Here is a 24,863-nt window from a genome sequence, read left to right as displayed (position 1 = left end):
AACTTCCAATTTCCAGCGACTTGTTTTTATTACTCCATCATTTGCAACTGATGCTTATAACAAAGCATGACTGATGTGGGATTCATGGTGAAGAAAAAAAAAAACAAACTTTTTCTTGGGATTGTGAAAGACTCCAGTGAACCATTAACATTTTGAAGTGATGTGCATTAAATAAACTCACTGAACAGTTTGTGATGTGGTTACATTCAGTTAAACTGCTGCAAAAGCAGATACTACAAAGTGGGCCTGCTTGTCAGTTGTTCGGTTGCAAAACTTTATTGGTCCTCACCAGTGAAGGCAAATGAGCCTTCAGAGGCTTTGAGTTTTGGATCGATACAGCATAGTACTGCGATATTTTGAGTTAAATTAAAATAGTAAATTAAAATACTCTTGGAAAACTACGTACAAGATGGCTTATCTCATGCACCACATTAAATCGTTCCACCCGAAAAACCACCCTTCCCAACACGAGACACGCTCACCTTGACAAAGACACCTCCTAATTAAGAGCAAGCTAATAACTCAGTCACATGAGTGAAAACAGGACAGCAACCTCCTTGTATCTACAAAATAAATAAATAAATAAAATGACTAAATGGTTGCCCAGAGCTTGAGGGTGTTGCACATTCGCAACCTCTTTTGATCGCAACTTTTCTGCAAACAGATGCAGTCTGACTTGGACTGACTGAAATCACTCTCAGAGAGATTGTCAATGGTTTGGAAATAATTGCTGTCTAACTTATAAATGCAGACAGACTGTCAACATTTTGCCATCAGTCTGAATGAGTCTTTGTCAATGAGCATAACTCAGCTGGCTGCCAGCTGGTTATATTCTGGTTATATTCCTGTAGAACAGGAAGGTTGTTGAGTTCCAGTGTAAGAGTTCAATTTGAATTTCTGTTAAATGTGAATTTCTATGTAGACAGCAACAGATATGTGATGTTTGATGATTTATAATAGCCATTTGCTGTATTACCAAAAACAAATTGCATGTAATTGCCAATTTGACCCCATTCAGTCACCAACTGAATAGCAGTCTGACCCTGGCCCTAACCAAAACCCTAACCCTATGTTTAAAGAAAAACAAAAGGATGGTTTTTGAGAAAGAAAAAAAAAAACAAAAAAAACAAGAGCACTGCTGAGCGGGTACCAACACTCAGCTGTTTTGAATTCATAACAGTGGGGAGAGGGGTGGGGGGTTAAAGTGCTGTTATAGTAAAGTCAGTGAACAAGTGTGTGAGGTTTGATGGGTCTAGCTTGAACAGCATGCATCTATGCATACTGTGAATTTGAACATCCTAGGTGAGATCGTTCTGGAGTTATCCCAGTCACAAGATTTTCAGAAAACTTGACCTCTGACCTTTAGCTTGAGGTCAAGGTCGCCAAGATTCAAATATTTTGAACATCCTAGGTCAAAACGCTCTAGAGTTATGGCCAACACTAAAGGTTTTGTGAAACAGACGCTGACACCAATGTCGCTGAAACCAAGACAATACTTGCTAAATAAATGAACGCTAACACAGGGTTACATTATCACTTACCGTAGTTATTACTGAATAATTAAACAGGTTACTTCTATAAAAATTCACTCCAGTTGGGGTGGATATAAAAAAAAAAACCTGTTTTGTACCAGGCTGCAAACACGTTTATTTCTGCTTTAAGTTGCGCATTTCAAATGGAAGTCTGTGGTGATACTCATTTTTGGAGCCCACCTCAAGTGGCCATTTGAGCAACTGCAGCTTTTGCTGCATCCATGCGGGTAACATTTTAACTTTATAAAGCCAATGCCACAACTCAGAGAAGTTCAATTTAAAAGAAAAAATGTCAATACTGTTTCTCATCATTACAAAACCTAATATTAGCAAAAAGTTACAAATGTCATTTCAAACAAACCCTGTAAGCTCCAAAACAGCCACTAAACTGGCCAAGTGCTGAGATTCTCTTCCACTGATGTTCTCATTATCACAAATGAGCTTGAATATTTATCTGAATATTCATTTTCATTTACTTAAAGCAAGAATAGTTTTTCAGTAAGACTTGCACCAAGTTACAGAAGTGAAAAAAGGCCTTTTCTACTGAATTTTTTGTAATCTGATCCAAATGCTTATTTAAAATTCAAGTTCAGTGCATCCCACAAATGGCAGGTGAAGTATCCATCAATTATAATAAACTGCCTCATATCCATCATGGACAACACATGTGCCTGCCAAAGCATTTTAAATGAAAAGCCCTGTATACACACCTCTCTGTGACCTAAATCCTCTCTTTCTCTCCTCTGTCTGAAGCTCTTTACCCCTGTGTCTCTCCTTCCAATTGCTGCAGTTTTTTATCCAGAGAGGACATGTTGTCGAAGACTTGGCCTGTGCCGCCGCCATTGTTACCCCAAGCTCCCACCTCTAGAAAAACTGGGACAGCGGTGAGAAAAAGAAGAGAAAGTGGGCGAAAGTGACTGGAATCTCTGCAGCAGAGAGATAGGAGGTGACTAACAAAAGGAGGGAGTACAGCTGTGTGGACGGATGAATGAATGATAGACAGGGAGAGGAGAGAGAAACTGGAAATGGAAGCCAAGAACGCTGCTGTGGGGTGATAGCACCAGGAGAAAGGGATAGGGAGGAGGAGGTGAGCGTGGACAAGAGGAGAAGGAATGCTGGACTTGTTGCCTTCCAGTAACTACAAACTGGACAAAGGAGAAGAGAAGGCATTCTCCCATAGCCTTCCATTTAGGACTCTTTGTTTACCATGTCTCACTCTTAAAATGTCTCTGCTCTCATCATGCTCTCTTTCCTGCACATTTCTTTAATTTTATCTCTTTTTTTTAAGCTTTTAGACATTTTGAAGTTCATCTGCATTTTTAAATACCTGATTTTCTCTACGCACCACAACACAGGCCACTTTGGTAAGACAAGAACGCTATGTTCCTCAATTTGTCACTTGATGAGGTTAGTTTAGGAATCCCATTTCTGTTTTCATTACCCCTTTGGGTGGACTGCTTTAGTTAAAGGGGAACTACTATGCTCACGTGCATAAGCAGGTTTGCATGATTTAGAGTTCCTTTTTTAATCCTACAGTAAGCTTAAGTGCAGCCATTTCATCCACTTTTGGTCATACACCTTATTTAAAATCTAAAATCTACTCGGCCTCCTCAGCTGAATAGTCTCTATCTTCTTGATAATTCCACTGTGGGACACCTAAGCTGAAACTCTGAAATCCTACACGAGTTAGCGTTAAAAGTTCAAATTTTGAAATTGCATATGCGACACTCTGGTTGCTTGGTTAGCTGTGCAACTGTGATCAGTCACAGTTACTTCTGCAACCTAATTGCTCGTGGCCATTCCTCAGGCCACAGTCATTTAGTGGGGGACACAAAATCCTGTGTTTCTCCCCCAGATAGAGATAAGGGTCGATTCTTGGAAAAAAAAAAAAAATCTGAGTTCTGGGAGAAGATCTATACAGAAGGGGCTGAAGCAACAGAGGAGATGACATTGAATAATTAAAAAAGTAATCAAAAGCATGAAAGGTAACCCAAGTTAGGGGAGGGGTGGTTAAATACAGGATAGGAAAACACTGGAATGGAAATTGGCAGTGCGTGGGTGAAGACAAGAGAAAGCCGAAATACAGTGCAGTTTTTGAAAGAACAGAGGGGGGGGGCAAGTGTAAAATTCTGTGAAGAAAGATGTGTTTTCTAGAAAAGTGGGGGGAATTAGACACAGTGCGTGTGTGTGTGTGTGTGCGTGTGTGTGTGTGAGTTGAGAGGTAGAGGCAGGGGGTGTATGGATTGCACACGCATTTACAAAGCTGCATGTCAGAGATAGCACCACAAAAGGAGGCCCAGCAAATTCAAATTAATATAATTATCAAGTCAGTTATTAATACAAAAGCTTCTATAGCACAGAGCGGATTACCCACAGGTCACTGATGCACAGTACTGAGGGAAACGTGTGTGCACTCACACAAACACAAATAAGTCAATCAAGCAAAGACAGAAAGTCCCACTAAATCACTTTAACTAGCTAATACTCAGCGCAATAACAATAATAAAGTTGGAACATCATAATAAGTTGTCATGCATTTTCTTATCCACACACACACATTACCAAAAGAGCTTGATAAAGTAGCGACAGGGCAATCTGTCACGACTGGCTGGCTGGCCACATGAGGTTAATAGATTCCCCTTTATCGCCTATCCCCTCAGACTTCATCATCATCATCAACAGCCCCTTTTACCACAGTGGCATATCATCAGCGATAATCTCAAAACAGACAAAAAAAGAAATAAATTTTAAAAAAATAGCCGCTCGATTAACAGTGACCTGGAAACCAGTTGGATGGCTTTTACATCCAAATAGGCTTCATTTTCTGTGCACTGCTACAGGCTGCAAAACACAAAATAAGTATATCTGCAAAGTTACCCATTCAGTGAAAGGTTTTCCTCTTTTCTACATTTTGAAATATTCTATAATGATGTAGCATCACTAAACCATAATAACTGAATCAATCAATCTTCAAATGTTCATTCTGATGTATACTTAAATCAAACTCTGCTACTTTTCCCTGCCTACAAGTGACTGATAACACTGCTAGGAAATTTCAGTGAGACTTCCACCTACAGCTCATAACAGAAAAGTTCTGCTTGCTGAAGCGTATCACACATTAGTTCATGTTAAAATCGAGCCCGAACTGTCTGAAGCTCTCAGCGCCACAGTGAACAATCTTCGCCCTCGTTATAATGAGCACACACCGACAATCGCTCACACCTGAGACAAGGGAGCTGCTGTGAGACCGGCACACACAGAGAGACTCAGGTAAGCAGTTATCAAGAGCTATTTTCAACAGCCCTTCTCCCACCCACCCCCAACATTTACTTTTAAATACTCACAATCTTAACCGCTTTGCCTTTAAAAGCTATGATGGAGCACTACAATTTGCAATGGGTAGCAATTTAGAAGAAGAGCCTTGTGTAAAGGTCGGTTTGTCAGTTCAGATCTTTCAGAGAAGAGCGGCTGTTTGTGGAGAGAGCATGACTGCCACACTTTGGACAACTCGGGCAAACACAGGCACAAGGTGTTCCTTTTTTGCTTTTATTATCTAACATTTGAGAACTTACTTTAAAAATGTTCAGCAAAGAAAAGTATTACTGCCAATTTCATGTGCTGCCAATCATCATCCTTTGACTGCACTGTCTTCCTGAAGGCATGGAGTAATCAGCTTCCAGCCCACCTTTATTGTAGTTAATGTCCTTAAATGAGTGATCTCATTTTAGACAAAGCTACAAATATTTATAAGTTTACTTATATACAGGGTATAGTTATTTTACTCTTAAAAATTAAATCATAATTAAGATTTTTTTGCTACTCATTAGTAATGCTGTTTGAACATTCAGACCTCTGTCCACATAACATTTTATATATTCTATATACTCACTGGCCACTTGTCAGGTACACCTGTTCAACTGCTTGTTAAGACAAATATCTAATCAGGTAATCACACAGCAGGAGCTCAGTGCATTTAGGCATGTAGACATAATCAAGGAGACCTGCTGATGTTCAAACCAGCCATCAGAATGAGGAAGAAAGATGATTTAAGTGACTTTGAACACTGCATGGTTTTTTATGCCAGACAGGCTGGTCTGAGTACTTCAGAAACTGCCGATCTACCGGGACATTCCCACACAACCATTTCTAGGGCCTAGTGAGAAAAAGAGAAAATATGGAGTGAGCGGCAATTCTCAAGGTGACGACGCCTTGTTGGAGCCGGAGTTCAGAGTTGAATGGCCAGACTGCTTCCAACTGACAGGAAGGCAACAGTAACTCAAATAACTACTTGTTACAACCAAGGTATGCAGAACAGCATCTCTGAATGCACAGAACATCAAACCTTGAAGCAGACAGGCTACAGCAGCAGAAGACCACACTGTGTGTCACTCTAGTCAGCTGAGAGCAGGAAACTGAGGCAATAGTTCACATAGACTCAACAAAATTGGACAACAGAAAATTAGAAAAAGAAAATTGCCTGGTCTGATGAGCCCCAATTTCTGCTCCAACATTCAGATGGCACATTAGAATTTAGCATGGAACAACATGAAAGCATGGATCCATCTTGCCTTTTATCAACAGTTGAGATTGGTGGTGGTGATCTAATGTAAGGGATATTTTCTTGGCACACCTTGTGCTCATTAGTGCCAACTGAGCATCATTTAAACACCACAGCCAACCTGAGTATTGTTGCTGACCATCTCCATCCCTTTATGACCTTTATACCAACTGTCTGGCTAGAACCCTGCACTGCACTCAAATGGCCTCCACAGTCACCGAATCTCAATCCAATAGAGCACCTTTGGGATGTGGTGCAATGGGAGATTTACATCATGGACGTGCAGCCAACAAATGTGCAGCTACTATGTGATGTCATCATGTCAATATGGACCAAAATCTCTGAGAAATGTTTCCATAATGATATTTAATTCATGTCACAAAGAATTAAGAACATTCTGAAAGTAAAAGGGGGTCCAACCCAGTACTCACAAGCTGTACCTAATAAAGAGTCCGGTGAGTGTGTTTTTCAAAGCTTACCAAATGCTACTGTTTCGTAATGAATGTTTCATTGCCAATTAGCGAGTCCTGCATTCATAATGGATGACACTTTTTTTCCTCATTTCTAGAACCATTTGCACTTGAAAAATAGATGTTACTTGAATTCTTGCAGTGTGATAAATATGGGTCTTCCAGCAATTTCCTTGCAGAAATTCAATAAAGTTTTATGATGCACTTCAGGTATTGTTGGTAATATTTTTCAAGGAGTGAGCCAGCTTAATGTAGCAGAAATAGCAGTGAAGGTTTAAAATAAATGTTTTGTTTTTTTTTTCCTGCAAGCAGGAGATGATGTACAAGGCAGCTCACTCCTTACAAACAGGTAATGCGTATAAGCTCCTGTTTGCTCCATGAGAAAATGAAAGCTGGATCATAAAATGGACTGTTCAGTGTCCAATGTCACTACAAGCACACTTTTCAGCTACTGATGGTAGCTACTGGAGATCAAATGAATGTAGTCTCATGAGTTTGCATTAACTCCCCCAACACACACACACACACACACACACACACACACACACACACACACACACACCACAGATTATTGCATAAGTTGAGAGAAGTGCAAACAGTGAATTCCAGCTATATTCTTAGAGGGCAAAAAGACTACACAGTGAGCTTCATTACCAAAAAGCATATACTTCTTACAATAAGATGAGAAATAAAAGCCAATATGCCAAACTCTGTAACTGTTGTAAGGTTAAATTAGCAACTTTTCTTCCATGTTTTCCACAATTAGACACATTTAACAAAAAATCAGAAATCTCAAAGTCAGATATTTGGCCTACGCAAGGATGAACAGAAATAGCAAGAACTTTCTAGTGGCTCTCAGAAATGATTACACATTAACCTCAATAAATCAAACGATCCTCAGCAAACTGAATAAGGGAAGTGATTTACCAGGCATTTGTGTCTTTCCTAATTAAACAGATCGCACAGTTCTATAAAAGCTGATGATTCACTTTCTGCCTCAACCATCTGTTCCTTTAGTAAGAACTTATACGTTTCCTCTCAACAGCGAGCCAGTAAATCATATGATCAAATTTCTAAGAAACACCGCAAACAAGTGTGTCACTGACCACACCTGTAGCCCTGTACAAAGCTAGGCTAGTCGTTACTAGCATTGATTAGCCTTAAACACGTCACGGGCCTGTGTGATCGGCTTAAACACACTTAAACTGTTTTAAAGCCGATGCCATTTATTTATCCATTTATAAGCCATATGTTTTTGTATATCAGTCATTCCTTAGGGAATAACTGATTTTCATTTTAGCTAATGGTTTTAACAGTTTAATACTATGGGTAACTTTTTCATTTTCTGAAAAGCCATTTATTCATGACCTTTGCTGACTCTTTCAGCTGTTTATTATAATCCTACTTCTGACCTGTAATGACTGCAATGTTTATGAACTGTTGGTCATAAACAGTCTATTTTTGACTCTTTAGTCTTCACTTTTAGATAACAGTTTAGCCAATTTTACCTGTTACTGAGCCTTTATACTCCAATCATACCCACAAATTTTTGTGAAACCCTGTGTTGTAACCTACAGCAAAGCCTGACGTGCACCTCCCTAGAAATGTAAGTACACATCACATCAACTCAGACCGCAACTGTTGTGACTGGTCTCTTCAGTACTTTCAATTCCTCCTAGGCATTTCTAGCTACAGTTTTTAAATTTTGCAATAAGGGAATAACAATCATTGTCTCAATATAAGGAATAATAATCATAACATCAAGAGAAGAACTCACAAATGTCAGCAAATTCCTGGAGAGATTGCTGAAACTATTGGCATGGATTTAAGGGAAGAACTCAAGTGGAAAAAACTTGAGGGACAAGTATGTTTAACCACCCCCCACCCCCAGGAGGGGAAAAAAAAAAGTCTGAGCATTTTATTTGTTTTTTATCAGCCAGCACCACATATAAAACTCAGCTGGAAAAGGGTGGAGTTAATAATCTGGGTCAGGGACGAGTTGCTGCCCCAAGTGGAGGAGTTTAAGTATCTCTTGGGTCTTGTTCGTGAGTGAGGGAAGAGTGGAGCGGGAGATTGATTCACTGGTGCTTGCTATACCAATCTGTTGTGATGAAGAGAGCAGTGTGAAAGAAAAGCTGTCGATTTACTGGGGGGTCCTACTGGGAAGAGGCTGCTGCCCTCATAACCCAGACCCAGATAAGCAGCAGAAAATGGATGGACACTGTACTGGATTTTTTTAAATAAGCCGTCCATATTAACCATTTACAAAATTCTGTTAGCCATTTATTTCACCTCTTTATTCATTACTTTTATCTAGTATTCAGTGTTGATTTATAATAATCTGTAGTAAATATAGTAGCTAAATGCAATCATTTGGCAGTACCAACTATTTACATATCCCTTCCAGCTTTTATCAGCTACTTATAGTTACCTACTGTAGCAATTTATCCATTACTTTTAGCTGACTATTTCAACCATTTATATTTTACTTCTACTGGAATTTTTCATGCAACGCTTTTAACCAACACAGTTTATTTATCTTATTAATCTTACTTTCAGCCATGTCATCATTTATCTAATATTTTAGCTCTTTGAACATTTAACAATTGCTTAACTATTTATTTCATCTATTTGTAGTTTATCAACATTTATCTTCCACTGAACTCATTGTCTTCTTGTTAACTCTCGCACTATTGTAATCTTCATCTATGTAGTTGACTCAATATGTAGACTTACTATGTAATTTCTGTGTTTTCATCTTGGAAACTGTACAATGTTTAGCCAAGGTACAGCTGGGAATAATTTCTCTACGTGCCCTTATATATTCCCTGCGACTACAGTGACCACAAACAGGTTTAAGAATAAGTTATCGCCCAGATACATGTTTTAATCCCTAGTGTGTGTCATGTGATGTTTGGGGTTTAGTGTTACAGGCCTCACTGGTGATGAACAGAAGTCTACCTTTACTACAATATAACATAAAGTAAGTATGCATTTAGATAGCTACAACAGATGAAATAGATATATGAACATTTGTGATTATAGAAGAAAATATTTAAGACTGCAGATGTAGAGAAAGTGTGTTAGAAACTTCTTATCACCAAGTGTATGTGTGTGGTAAGCAGACAGGGAGAATGCTGATGGCGGTATTGATCTCCAATGCTCTTTTATAGCCCTGTCATGTCAGTTTAGCACCTTGGCAGCACTCGCTTTAGAGACGCATCAATTCTGAACTCTGAGTTTCAGCAAGAGGCCGATAGAAACAGACATTTAGAGCGTGGGAGAGGGAGGACAGATAAACAGAAAAAAGCAAGTAGTAATTGCTACATCAAGGACTTTATGGCTCTAACCTTAAGAGTGAAGTGAAGACACAAACACCAGTTATCTATTCTGACAATAAAGTGGGAATAATGTATGCATAGTTAAAACACCATCAACTGTGGTCCGATCCAGACACGGTTCACTTGTATTTAAGGGTTTTGAATATCTGGATTTCATGATGCTTTTACTTTTATAAAATGGATGTTGGAGCCACACTATACAGTAACAACAGTGACTAGTGCAAACATACTGAACAGTGTATTAAAAAAAATCTGATAATCCTAAATATGTTTCCATTACTTTGTCCATGTTGTTAACAATTGCTGGCTTGATTAACTGACACCTGGTATTGGACAGGATCTTGTTGGAATGAATGGTTTTGATATGTCTGATGTTTGATGCTCATATTCTGCGTGGTGAAGCAGAAAATGAACCCTGTCCACATTATCTGAGAGCTTATAAGTATTGGATTTCATCCACTGAAGGCAAACCATGCTAACATCCATTACTACAGGACTGCACATGAACTGAAAGGGTTCAGCAACTTGTTTGGATATGAGTGGATCAGTGATCAACAGTGGGTCGTTACACATAGGGATGGGTAATGAGGCACTGTGTGGAATTGATAAAAAGACCATACTCGTCAGTATCGTAGTATTGACATGGGCCTGAACAAATGGTGCTGCTGTTGGTATTCATGCAATGTTAATTCATTCTTACAGAGCTATTAGAAACATCTTATAGTTACAAAGCTACTGGCATCAATAGAGCAAATTTAAAGTTGCTGTGTGCTTACATAAAAATATTTTATCATAACAGAGCTACATGCAACGCACTGACTGTCTAAAGGTAAAGTGCAGCAACTTTGACTCTTTTAGTAAAGAGGCTGCTTTACTGGGGCCTTTATGGGATTTACTAAAGTGAAAATGCAACACGTGTGGTTGCAAAAAGATTTCTAGTCCTATAGAAGTCTATGGGAAAGTGGCTTTCTGTCTCGACCTCTGTATATGCTTTCCTGAGGAGTTTATGTGCTCAGTCACTTCATCAACCACTTGCTGACACTGTAGTGGAAAATTTGTTTCAACTCAAATAACCTCTGTGGACGTATGTCTGTGTAGATTCTCAGTCATCCAGGTCATAGTAGTCTCTGGAGCTTGAAAAAGGCGACTGGACTTCTTTTTGTTTCTTGAAGACGTTTCACCTCTCATCCGAAAGGCTTCTTCAGTTCTCAACCAAATGGTGGAGAGACCCAGGTATTTAAACCCCTGTGGGCGTAGTCCCCTGGAGGTGGTTATGACCCTCTATTGATCATGTGCGTGAACACATGTGCCCAGGTGTGAAGGGGGCGTGGGTCATATTTAATCAGTGGTTTCAGTTGAAACCAATTTAGGACTCCGCTCCATTGTTTCCTGTGGCCTATTGAGGTCACTGGAACAAAGGTGTGAATGGGGGTTGAGACGTCTGGGAAGGGAGCTCAGGACAGCACTGTAAGCGGGGGAAAGTTGGTGACGTAATCCACCTCCTCTGTTCAATGATGGTTGTTCACAGTGGACATAGATGGCTTCTTTCACTCCTCTTTCAAACCATCTGTTTTCCCTGTCCAAAATGTGAACATTGGCATCCTCAAAAGAGTGCCCTTTTTCCTTCAGATGCAGGTGTACTGCTGAATCTTGTCCTGTCGAGGTGGCTCTTCTATGTTGTGCCATTCGTTTGTGAAGAGGCTGTTTGGTTTCACCAATGTAGAGGTCCGAGCACTCTTCACTGCACTGAACAGCATACACTACATCGCTGATCTTGTGTTTGGCGGGTTTGTCCTTGGGATGAACCAGTTTTTGTCTTAGGGTGTGACTTGGTTTGAAGTATACTGAGATGTCATGCTTGGAGAAAATTCTTCTGAGTTTCTCTGACAAGCCTGCCACATATGGGATGACAATGTTGTTCCTCTTGTCCTTCCCATTCTCTGTAGTTTGTGTTTGGCCTTCATTCCTGTGCATCTTAGCTGATTTGATGAAGGCCCAGTTGGGGTAACCGCATGTTTTGAGGGCTTTCTTAATGTGTGTGTGTTCCTTATGCTTCCCTTCTGCCTTAGAGGGAACACTTTCCGCACGGTGTTGTAGGGTCCTGATCACCCCAAGTTTGTGTTCCAGAGGGTGGTGGGAGTCAAAGAGGAGATACTGGTCTGTGTGTGTGGGCTTCCGGTAAACTTCAATGTTGAGGCTTCCATCTTCCTCGATAAGCACCGCACAGTCCAGGAATGGTAACTTGTTATCTCTGGTGTCCTCCCTGGTAAAACGTATGTATTTATCCACTGAGTTAATGTGACGAGTGAAGGCTTCCACTTCTTGGGTTTTGATTTTGACCCAGGTGTCATCTACATATCTGTACCAGTGGCTAGGTGCCATCCCTTTGAAAGAACCAAGCGCTTTACTTTCCACTTCCTCCATGTAAAGGTTGGCTACAATGGGAGACACTGGGGAGCCCATGGCCCATCCATGCTTCTGTCTGTAGAATCCATCATTGTATTTAAAATATGTTGTGGTAAGGCAGAGATCTAAAAGTGCACAAATCTGATCTGGGGTGAAGCTGGTTCTGTTCAGTAAGGAATCGTCTTCCTGTAGTCGTCTTCTGACGGTCTCCACTGCCTCAGTTGTAGGTATGCAAGTGAAAAGTGAAACCACATCAAAGGACACCATGGTTTCATCTGGATCCAGTACAAGATTCTGGACCTTGTTAGTAAAATCTGTAGAGTTTTCAATGTGGTGGGGTGTGATGCCAACAAGCGGTGATAAGATGGTGGCGAGGTGTTTGGAAATGTTGTAGGTGACCGAGTTTATACTGCTGATAATGGGTCGAAGTGGGACTCCTTTGTGGATCTTTGGGAGTCCATAAATGCATGGAGTGGCTTCTCCAGGGTACAGGCGGTAGTAAGTGGGGCGGTCAATGGCTTTTTCCTTTTCAAGTTGTTGCAGGCAGCAAACAACTTTTTTCTTGTAGTTGCTTGTGGGATCACGTCTCAAGACCTCATAAGTATTGTTGTCACTGAGGAGTGTAGTAATTTTGTTGTGGTAATCCGATGAATTCAGCACAACCGTGCACCTCCCCTTGTCGGCTGGCAGTATGGTGATGTTTTGATCCTTGCTTAGGGCTGTGATGGCCTTCTTCTCCTGAATGGTGAGGTTGGAGGGAGGAAGTCTTGCACTGGAAAGAGTGGCTGAAACTTTCATCCTGATCTGTTCTGCTACAGGATGAGAAAGTTTGTTATTTCTTATAGCGGTTTCTGTTGCTGTGATGAGGTCTACTATAGGAAGCTGTTGTGGGGCTATGGAAAGTTGAGTATGAAAGGGACTCAAGAAAGCTAGCGGACTACAGGAACCACCTTCGTTTCAACTTGAGATGCAGACAGTCCAGACTGGTTCCCAAGAGTTTGCACCTTGGGTCCACAGTAAAAGGACATAGAGCTGACCAAATTCTATGGAGAGCACAAAACCACCTTTTAAGTGAAAGGATAAGACAGGTCCATTTCACCATAGATGCACTCCAGAACAAAATCCACCAGACGCAGCAGAAACTCTCATCACTCTTACCTCACACCATCGCAGAAGAAGTTTCTACATTTGTGGACAAAGCCCAGCTCGCACAACACATCAAAGGCAAGGAAAGACAACTACGTAAATTTCAAACTCTGCAAACCAAGGCATACCATTCATCTGTTAACAAACAGAACGACACGATAAGCAATGGAAACCAAGGAAAGTGGGTGAAGAACCTATCAGACAGGGTCCTCACCAAACCAGAAGAAAATGTGCTAGCCAAAGGACTCAACTTTGCCATAGCCCCACAACAGCTTCCTATAGTAGACCTCATCACAGCAACAGAAACCGCTATAAGAAATAACAAACTTTCTCATCCTGTAGCAGAACAGATCAGGATGAAAGTTTCAGCCACTCTTTCCAGTGCAAGACTTCCTCCCTCCAACCTCACCATTCAGGAGAAGAAGGCCATCACAGCCCTAAGCAAGGATCAAAACATCACCATACTGCCAGCCGACAAGGGGAGGTGCACGGTTGTGCTGAATTCATCGGATTACCACAACAAAATTACTACACTCCTCAGTGACAACAATACTTATGAGGTCTTGAGACGTGATCCCACAAGCAACTACAAGAAAAAAGTTGTTTGCTGCCTGCAACAACTTGAAAAGGAAAAAGCCATTGACCGCCCCACTTACTACCGCCTGTACCCTGGAGAAGCCACTCCATGCATTTATGGACTCCCAAAGATCCACAAAGAAGGAGTCCCACTTCGACCCATTATCAGCAGTATAAACTCGGTCACCTACAACATTTCCAAACACCTCGCCACCATCTTATCACCGCTTGTTGGCATCACACCCCACCACATTGAAAACTCTACAGATTTTACTAACAAGGTCCAGAATCTTGTACTGGATCCAGATGAAACCATGGTGTCCTTTGATGTGGTTTCACTTTTCACTTGCATACCTACAACTGAGGCAGTGGAGACCGTCAGAAGACGACTACAGGAAGACGATTCCTTACTGAACAGAACCAGCTTCACCCCAGATCAGATTTGTGCACTTTTAGATCTCTGCCTTACCACAACATATTTTAAATACAATGATGGATTCTACAGACAGAAGCATGGATGTGCCATGGGCTCCCCAGTGTCTCCCATTGTAGCCAACCTTTACATGGAGGAAGTGGAAAGTAAAGCTCTTGGTTCTTTCAAAGGGATGGCACCTAGCCACTGGTACAGATATGTAGATGACACCTGGGTCAAAATCAAAACCCAAGAAGTGGAAGCCTTCACTCGTCACATTAACTCAGTGGATAAATACATACGTTTTACCAGGGAGGACACCAGAGATAACAAGTTACCATTCCTGGACTGTGCGGTGCTTATCGAGGAAGATGGAAGCCTCAACATTGAAGTTTACCGGAAGCCCACACACACAGACCAGTATCTCCTCTTTGACTCCCACCACCCTCTGGAACACAAACTTGGGGTGATCAGGACCCTACAACACCGTGCGGAAAGTGTTCCCTCTAAGGCAGAAGGGAAGCATAAGGAACACACACACATTAAGAAAGCCCTCAAAACATGCGGTTACCCCAACTGGGCCTTCATCAAATCAGCTAAGATGCACAGGAATGAAGGCCAAACACAAACTACAGAGAATGGGAAGGACAAGAGGAACAACATTGTCATCCCATATGTGGCAGGCTTGTCAGAGAAACTCAGAAGAATTTTCTCCAAGCATGACATCTCAGTATACTTCAAACCAAGTCACACCCTAAGACAAAAACTGGTTCATCCCAAGGACAAACCCGCCAAACACAAGATCAGCGATGTAGTGTATGCTGTTCAGTGCAGTGAAGAGTGCTCGGACCTCTACATTGGTGAAACCAAACAGCCTCTTCACAAACGAATGGCACAACATAGAAGAGCCACCTCGACAGGACAAGATTCAGCAGTACACCTGCATCTGAAGGAAAAAGGGCACTCTTTTGAGGATGCCAATGTTCACATTTTGGACAGGGAAAACAGATGGTTTGAAAGAGGAGTGAAAGAAGCCATCTATGTCCACTGTGAACAACCATCATTGAACAGAGGAGGTGGATTACGTCACCAACTTTCCCCCGCTTACAGTGCTGTCCTGAGCTCCCTTCCCAGACGTCTCAACCCCCATTCACACCTTTGTTCCAGTGACCTCAATAGGCCACAGGAAACAATGGAGCGGAGTCCTAAATTGGTTTCAACTGAAACCACTGATTAAATATGACCCACGCCCCCTTCACACCTGGGCACATGTGTTCACGCACATGATCAATAGAGGGTCATAACCACCTCCAGGGGACTACGCCCACAGGGGTTTAAATACCTGGGTCTCTCCACCATTTGGTTGAGAACTGAAGAAGCCTTTCGGATGAGAGGTGAAACGTCTTCAAGAAACAAAAAGAAGTCCAGTCGCCTTTTTCAAGCTCCAGAGACAACCTCTGTGTACATGTAATTGTAATTCTCTTATACAAAGACTGAGTGTGCGAAGATGAGAAAAACAACTAAAATGTAAGCCGTGTCCAAGGTCACGACGCAGGTCATTATCATGCTGATGCCGACACAATGGTGGGAACTGAAACTCCCCACACCTAAGAGAACAAGATTGTGTATCCACACAATGGCTATAAAGGAGCTGTTGTTAGTTTTGCTCTTTGTCAATGCTGGTGTGAAGACTGTTCGTGCTGTATTGATCCCTTTGCAAAGACTTCTGTCATTAAATCTCAGAAAATCAGTTACGTTTCAGAGCTCAATTTATTTTTTTCCACAACATCATCACCTACATCCTTTATACCATCTATGGTTACTGCTCAGGACAGCGTTACTTTGGTTTAAAACACTTCCTTAAATGTTCCTAACTGATGACAAGTAGCAGCAACAGCTTCGTCAGAAGATCCAACATCAAAAGTAAACCATTCTCAGTCATTAAATACGGGGGAACACGACAGGAAAAAAAGTCACATAACGGTAAAACATCTCAATGCTGCAAAAAAAACCAAGTGATTCAGTGTGAAGGGTGTGTGGAGCTGGACCAGTTTGTGCGTGCATTGGAGTTTGTGCATTGCAAGCACGACACACACACACGCAAACACACAGCAGACAGACTTTTTTCTCTAAGTGTAATCAAAACCTTGATGGGTAAAATTAGAATAAAATTAGACTCCTTTGGGGGCGCCTGGATGGCTTAGTGGTGAAGCCGGCGACCACACACATATGCCGCGTTGCGGTGCGGGCGGCGCGGGTTCGCGTCCCGCCCTGTCGCCAATTTGCCCGTGTGTCTTCCCCTGTATCTTTCCCCCATTTCCCCTCTCTCTCCACTGCTAACAAAAGCTGCTGTGGCCAAAAATGCAAAAAAAAAAAAAATTAGACTCCTTTAGCACTCAACAAGCGTGAACATGTAGATGTATCTTTTCACCTGCTTCCATCTAACACAATCCAAGCTGATATGAATTGTGCGTCTTTAAACTTTGCCACAGGCTAGGACAGCTGCCACATCACCTTTTTCTCTAGTCGTAACACTGCAGTGCAGACGGGATGTTTAAAGGGATGGCAGAGATGACTGTGGCCTCACGGCGTCCCCAGCAAGTTAGATATTATTATTTTAGTTTGCCTGCTTTAGTGTGAGTTATCCTGACATTTACAGAATTTGAATTTTGTGATAACTAACTACATGTTCACTGGCACTGTAGGTACATTACCAAACACCCTCATAGCAGCTTCCATTGCATCCAAAGTGGTCATAGCCACTGTAATGTCTTAATTTTACGCCAACATATGGACAGCATTATTGACAACCAGTATTGGTATTAATAACATTTATCAATAGCCATCTTTGGTTCAACAGTTTTTTGTTTGTTTGCTGATGTTAATGATGCAATGAATGCATTACAGCAGGTGAAAAAAGTGTAAATTTATTACTCACCGATCACAGCTGCAGGCAACCAGCACGCTGAGCACCATGTAGATGATGAAGGTGAAGATGACGGCTGTGATGGTGCCGCGTGGGATGGAGTAGCTGGGATTCTTCAGGTCACCTAGTGGGTAAGACAGGTTTTATGCTATAAGCAAAGGTAGCAATTAATGAAGTACAAATACTTTGTTACTGTACTTAAGTAGATTTTTTCAGATATCTATACCTTACTTGAGTATTTATTTTTCTGACTAGTTTTTACTTTCACTCCCTACATTTTTACATTTTATCTGCACTTTCTACTCCTTATATTTTCAAAACAGGCTCGTTACATTAGGTGTAACGCGTCTGAGAGAAGATTTTATTTCCGGTAACTGCGCTGTAAAGCATCAAACAATCTGAGCCTAAATGGCAGAACAATAACACATAAGAGACAATCCTGCTGGCGTATCCTCCATCACGGGGTTTATCGCATAAACAGAAATTAAAGAGGCAAAACCATATAATTTATGTATCATTTATAGCGCTGTAATCAGGGATTACAGGGGGCCAGACTGAGTGCCAGTGTCCATACGTTGTGCTCGCTGTCATGGTCCTGGGCCGGTGGCCCAGGGTTTTGTGTTCTCTTGGTTTTATTTCAGTTATTTCTCTGATTGTGTTTACTGGTGCTCTTTTGTATTCCTGGTTATTTCTAGTCCCTTGTGTTTCCCTGTGTCAGGTCTGCGTCTCTGTCCAGTGTCTGTGTGCTAGTTCCGCGTGTCAAGTCTGCGTGTACCTTGTTTAGTCACTTCCTGTTTTATTTTGACAGCCTTGTGTTCCCCATGCTTTGTGTTTAGTTTTGCTTCCCCTGTTATTAGTTTCATTTGCTTCACCTGCTGTGCCCTGCTGTTTCCTCTTGCCCTGATTACCTAATGTGTATTTAAGCCCTCAGTTTTCATCTGTTCTTTGGTGCGTCGTCTTCAGTGTTCCCTCGCTGTGTGTGTCCCAGCACCATTGGTTTGTATTTAGTTCTGGCACCTGTCCAACTCCAGTCTAGCTGAGTTTATGGTTTCTTGTGTTTTCTTAATAAAACCACCTTTAAGTTCAATTTTTGTCTGGGTCTGCATCCTGGGGTCCAATCCTGCCTGCCACACAATGAGCTATGACACTCGCGTTACTTCCAGCATCTTAGCTAGCACTGCTGAAGAGGTGTGAAAATAAAGGAAGTAACTTGTTGCAGGTAATTTTAAATGCAACCTTTCTAAATACTCAACAAATATCAATAAACACAAAAAGTGTCTGCTAGCTATAACAACAGCTGCTGTATTTCCAGGGAGAGAAAAGAATGTGTGATAACTTTACTCAGAGATGGAGAAAGATGTAAGAAAGAGGACAGGAGAGGAAGAAGAGAGGTTAGATTTAAAGGTAAGGACTGCAAAACAAACTGAAGTATGCTGACTGTGTAATTCAAAGATTGTATGAAAATACTGCAGTTTAGTGTGTGATAAACAGGTTAGTTTTCTGTACTATATTTACAGTAAAGCTCTGTGTTGGTGCACAGAGGCTGTGTTCATGGTCAGAGTTACAGGTTACATCAGTGTAACAGAGATGATTTTGAATCAAAGCTGTTGATGCTGAGATTCAGAGCAGCAGCAGCAGGTCAGCTGATCATCAACACCAAGAAAATTTCCTGGAGCTCACAATAGAAATAGAATAGAATGCCTTCATTGTCATTATATAGGATGTACAATGAGTTTGGAGAAAGTTGTGATTCTTCTCCCCATGCAGAGCCACTACAGCTGATCTTAGGGTTCCTTCACCTTCTGAATCCCACTGTAACCCCTGAGTATCCTCATGTTGGTGTTTAGGTGGAGGCACAGTCACCCTCTACTATGGAGGCTACAGAGAATAGAGCTGTGTTTAAACACAGTTTGTGTCCTACATAACAGATTCAAGCTGAGTGCATTCATTAGGATTAAAATTTATTTTGCAATAATGTTTGTATTCTCATGTATTATTTTATGTTATTACAATAATATAAAATGAAGTTCAGTTAGCTTTACACAAATAATAGCTGGTAAAAACGTCCTCCAAAGAACTAATTTCATTTTTGTACTTTGAGTACATTTCAGGGCCTGTACTTTTTTACTTTTACTCAAATAAAGAGGTTGAACCAGTACTTCAACTTTTGCCAAAGTATTTTTTTAACACAAGTACTTATTCTTCTACTGAAGTACAGAATGTTATTTTTGCCACCTCTGGCTGTATGTTCCTACACACATAATCAGGTTTCGCATACACAACATTTGTTCACTTACCTGACATGTTAGAGCCAGCCATGATGCCGGTGCAGCCGTTGAACATGACAGCGAACACAGTGGCAAAGGTCATTGTATTCTGTGTTGTATAATCTACAGTGTAATTAGCTGCAGGAAGACAAACAGATATGGCATTGGAGTCAATGCTTTTATCAACACTACCACTCCTCAAAGAAAGTTCAATTTGGACTGGAGGCATGCAGTCTTCTGTACCAGCCTGCACATCCAACTTCATCATGATTTATCTTATTCTTTTAAAAGGGCTAAATGTGCACAATTGGGAGTGCACATCATATGTAAGAACAAAACAGACTTTTGATAACTATTCAGAGATAAAAGCTCAGGCTTTAGGCAGTTTTTTAATACCCTTTGTATGATGTCAATGAGAGAGGATGTCCTTTATTTCGTCATGTCAGGCCACAGTGCTGGATATGAACATGAAGACCCCACCCACCTGCTGTCTAAAACTTCTATTTGCAGGAAGCAGCCAATCAGTGGAAAAGTAGTTTTAATTAAGGTAGGTCTTAAACAGAGGTGCTGAAACACCTTACTTTTTGATGAAGTTGATGAAATGAGGGGCTGCACGAAGGCCCAGGATAAGATAATGAAGAATTATTTTTGAATTGTGAGTCATCCAAAGCTACTCTAGTAGATGCCAACTATGCAGCTGGAAAGCAGCATAAGGTGGTCCCTTTTCAGGGAGATGCACCACAAATAAAACTTCTCAAAAAAATGCAGTTCATTATTCATTAAATTATAAAGTTAAACAAAGAAAATAATTTTCAAATCTCATATTACCAGTTATGTTTGTAAGCAACCACTAGATTCTGATGCAGTAAAAGTTTAATGTTTTCAATGCAGAAAACCAGGATTGAACTATAGAAACATGACTGCCTCCTTCTCTCTGGACGGTTCTCAGTCCTAGTTTGATGGGAATGGAGGACTTGCCTATAACCACTGTCCAGCTACTCTGAGTTGTAGTGAAACAGTGAAAAGTGTGACAAAACCAAAAATGGAGACTGTTGCGCCTCAGTGCTACAGTCAGCATGTTTCAGTAGGCTCAACTTTTACTTTGAAAGTGAACATTCAACATTTCTGGTTTGTGTCACACCTTTTAAACTTCTACTACCACTCGGCTAGTAGTTAGCAAGCATTTGCAAACAAATATGAAAAACTATAAGTAACTGTGGCAATCTGCTAGCAACCAAAGCTATCACAAGGAGGTTTATTGTGCAGCAGCTTCTTTGTAACCGATTTCATCCAGTGAGACCCAGTAACTTCTAAGGACTGCAACCCAGCACTACATCCAGACTCCAGCGTTTGTCTTGTATTTTAAGCTGTTGATTAGCATAGTTTTAATATATCTAATTAACAGAAGTTAATAGAAGATGAATTAGTTCTAACCATCCCCAATCTAAAAGTAACTTTAAATCATGGTATCACATAGTAAAATGTGCACAAGGAGTAAACATACAGGAGAGCATAAAAAGCATTCCAAACATGTTGGTATGAGCAAGCAGCATTTCAAATTTTTGACCCAGCAGTCCCCCACCTTACCCCACACATTCCCAAGGAGCGTGTCCAACTTGAAGCCAGTAAAATTGGCTGTGGTGGGGCCCGTCGCATTGAGCATCACGTCAGGAAGCAGGATGGTTCGAGGTTGTACGGCGAAGAAGCTGATGAAGACAGTGACTAGTACAACAATAACAATCACAAAGATGAGGAAGGTGGCCTTAGCATAAATATGGGCTCCCACCAGGCACACCACCAGGCAGAGTAGGGCAATGCAAGTACCATAAAGCAGAGACCACCAGTAGCCAGAAGGAAGGACCTGGATGTTAGAAGTGGCTACATTCCCGACTAGAAGGACAGAATGAGAGATTCGATAAGCAAGCTCCAGCATTTTCTTCTAGTTAAATACACCACTCCCAACCTCAACATGACTTAATTTTTTTTTAATTATGCATATGAGACAAACTATAAAAGCTAAATTTACCTTCAGGGACTCCAAATGTAGACAAGATGGCTTCAACCAGACCCAGTACAAACAGAGCACTGCCGCACACATTAGCCAGGAAAAACATGAGGCCAATGCTACCACCAAACTCTGGACCCAATGCTCGGCTGATCATGTCTGGGTGACATTAAGGCAAAGTACAAAGTGTTTCATGGTCTTCATGGGCTTGTATGCATGCCTGACAACATTGGGGCATTCTCCTAATGAGACAATGGGTGGTGTCCTGGGGGATCTCCCAGATCTGGACCAGGGCATCACTGAGCTTGTGGACAGTCTGAAGTGCAACCTGACCATGTCGGATAGACCAAAACATAATGTCCCAGAGGCGTTCTATTGGATTTAGATTAGGTAGGCGAGTGTGGGGCCAGTCAGTGGTATCAATTCCTTCATCCTCCAGGAAATGGCTGCATACTCTCACCATGAGGCCAGGCATTGTCTAGCACCACGACAAACCCAGGACCCACTGCACCAGTGTAGGGTCTGACAATGGGTCCAAGGATTTCATCGTGATGCCTAATGGCAATCTGTGCATCCCTTTATGGATATGCGTCCCCAGACCATCGCTAACCCACCAACAAACTGGTCATGCTGAACGATGTCACAGGGAGCATAACGTTCTCCACGGCATCTCAGGATCCTTTCACATCTGGCACATGAACTCAGGGTGAACGTGTTCTCATCAGTGAAAAGCAGGTTCACCCTGAGCACACGTGACAGATGTGAAAGGATCCTGAGAAGCCATGAAGAACGTTATGCATCATTCAGTATGATGAGTGGTGGACCTGCCAATTTCTGTATTCTATGGCAAATGAAAATCAGGGTTCCACAGTGCCAGGCAGTGAGCACAGGGCCCACTAGAGGATATCGGGCCTTTAGGCCACCCTCATGAAGTCTGTTTCTGATCATTTGGTCAGAGAAATTCACACCAGGGGGTCATTTTGTAGGACTCTGGCAGTGCTCATACAGTTCCTCCTTGCACAAAGGAGCACATACCAGTCCTGATGATGGGTTAAGGACCTTCTACGGCCCTGTCAAGCTGTCCTATAATCACTGCCTGTGTCCTATAATTTCATCCATCCTCTTGAGACTTTGCTGGGAGACACAGCAAGCGTTCTGGCAATGACATGTATTGATGTGCCATCCCGGAGGAGTTGGACTATCTGTGCAACCTCTGTAGGGTCCAGGTATCAACTCATGCTATCAGTATTGACACTGACCCGAGCCAAATGTAAAACTGGTTTTAAAAAAGAAAAAAAAAGTCACAAAAGATGAGGAGGGAAAACTTGTCAGTGGCCTCCACCTGTAAAACCATTCCTGTTTTGGGGGTTGTCTGTCTCATTGTTGCCCCTCTAGTGCATCTGTTGTTAATTTCATGAACACCAAAGCAGCTAAAACTGATTAACAACCCCTTGGCTACTTAAGTGCCCAGATCAATATTCCAGGGCCCAGTTTCCCATACAGGGATTATGTCTAATCCAGGACTAAATACTTTTTCCTATTGTGGTCTTCACTGACTTTTTCTTTTTAGTCTAGGACCATGCTTAGTCCATGACTGGGAAACCAGCTGCATAAGTTTAATTGACCTTATGTTATACTCTGATTAAAAACTATTCCTTTAATGTTATTGAGCAGTGTGGTTAATTTTTGAGCTTGATAAGTGCTGAAAGGCAGACATTTCATTTAGCCAAAGCAAGGCCTAAGCTCAAGTCTAAGTTAGAGCTGACTTCAGGCTTAGGCGTCATGTTTAATGAACATACAAAAAGACAGTGTCGATATTTCTAATTCTTAGAAAGATCATGAATAAACATAGTTTGTCAAAATCTCAACCTACTGGGCTGAGATTACTACTCCAAGAGGACTAGAAGCATATTATATGACAAGGTCAGTTGCCTCAGTTTTGATCAACATGATCCAGAATCACAGTAAAATTTAAATGGTTCTTCCTTTGGCCATCCTCCAACTGTCAAACAAGTTTCATGAACTCATACTGGGAGTTTTTGAATAATCTTGGAAATGCACCCAATTAGAACTGTGTAAATGACATGATCATGGCTGGAAAGCTGAATTCTCCCAAGTGCTATCACACTGTGAGTACCCATGTCTGGGGCCATGGCACAAATAAAATTAGAGAAAATGGGCAAAATAGGAAGACAAAATGGCTGGAAAACATTAAGAGAACACTACAGCAGTGACTCAATCATACCTACATTATGTACAGACGTCTTTATGCACTCTGCATGTTTTCATGAAAGATCATATTGCCGATTGCATGTTATGACTTCTGAACAGCACAGACTAAACAAATCTAATAAAGGCATGGAAGGCAGGAAGCCAGGAGGCATCTAACCAAAATACTTAGAATTTAATCCTGGCTTATCAGCACATTTTACATAAATGTGGCTATAAGGGTTCTATTGGTCAGGACCCAAAATAAACATGATTTTATCCTTAAAATGACCAACCCCAGGTCCATTCAATGTCACTGAAAAGAACTGAATTGTACTAACATACAGTTTGTCTTTGTTTAACTAGTGTGTGTGCTTAGGATACCTGGACCACTGACTATGTTACTGACACATGCAGATGTCTTATATGTGTGTGCTTTAAGAGGATACAATAGGCTCCCCCAGCATCCAGGGCTCCATTGGTGGAGATGGCACAGACAGACAGCACAGTCATACAGATGATGAAGTAGGCCACCACAAACATGGCAATAGCTTGGTAGAGTCCAGCCTGTCCCACTGCAAACCCTAGTCAGACAGAGCACAAACACAATCAGCAGAAACACAGACCGCCTGGGACCTCTACTACAAAGAGATTCCAAAGAACACCTGATCTGGTTTAATTTAACCTGAAGCACCTTTGTAAACCAGAAACAGTAGCACTCAGAATCCAAAAATACAGAAAATAAGAGCATGACATCATAAAAGAACACGAGAACAAAACAGTTAAGAGGGCAAGAGGAAAAAAATTTTTTTTTTAAAGATTCATACAAAATTCAATAGTCAGATGGGTGCATAATAAAGGAGTAAAAGTTCTGCGATATGAAGTAGAGCCGTATCACGCAGTGATTTAAAAGTAATCAATAAAACCCTAAATCAGATTCTGCAGTGAATGGGAAGCCAGTGTAATTCTGGATTAACATGTTCTCTGTGTCACTTAGTAGTTTTACAGCTGCATGC

General features: G+C 41.3%; 1 protein-coding gene across 4 annotated transcripts in view; it reads right to left on the bottom strand.

Annotated features, from left to right (window-relative positions):
• The window catches only part of LOC115791090 (solute carrier family 12 member 9), a 91,019-nt gene that overhangs the window by 62,424 nt on the left and 3,732 nt on the right, over positions 1-24,863 (bottom strand). For 3 of the 4 annotated variants that reach the window (XM_030745188.1, XM_030745185.1, XM_030745189.1), the window contains exons 3-7: positions 24,297-24,431; positions 21,661-21,798; positions 21,222-21,524; positions 19,665-19,772; positions 17,380-17,491 (exon numbers count right to left, since the gene is read on the bottom strand). In XM_030745188.1, coding sequence (XP_030601048.1) covers positions 17,380-17,491; positions 19,665-19,772; positions 21,222-21,524; positions 21,661-21,798; positions 24,297-24,431 — 796 coding nt within the window. The remainder of the gene's footprint in view (positions 1-17,379; positions 17,492-19,664; positions 19,773-21,221; positions 21,525-21,660; positions 21,799-24,296; positions 24,432-24,863) is intronic. The other variant, XM_030745187.1, reaches the window with a different exon arrangement.

The sequence above is a fragment of the Archocentrus centrarchus genome, chromosome 13, assembly GCF_007364275.1.
Source record: "Archocentrus centrarchus isolate MPI-CPG fArcCen1 chromosome 13, fArcCen1, whole genome shotgun sequence".
Lineage (NCBI taxonomy): Eukaryota > Metazoa > Chordata > Actinopteri > Cichliformes > Cichlidae > Archocentrus > Archocentrus centrarchus.
This window is presented reverse-complemented; position numbering and strand designations above follow the sequence as displayed.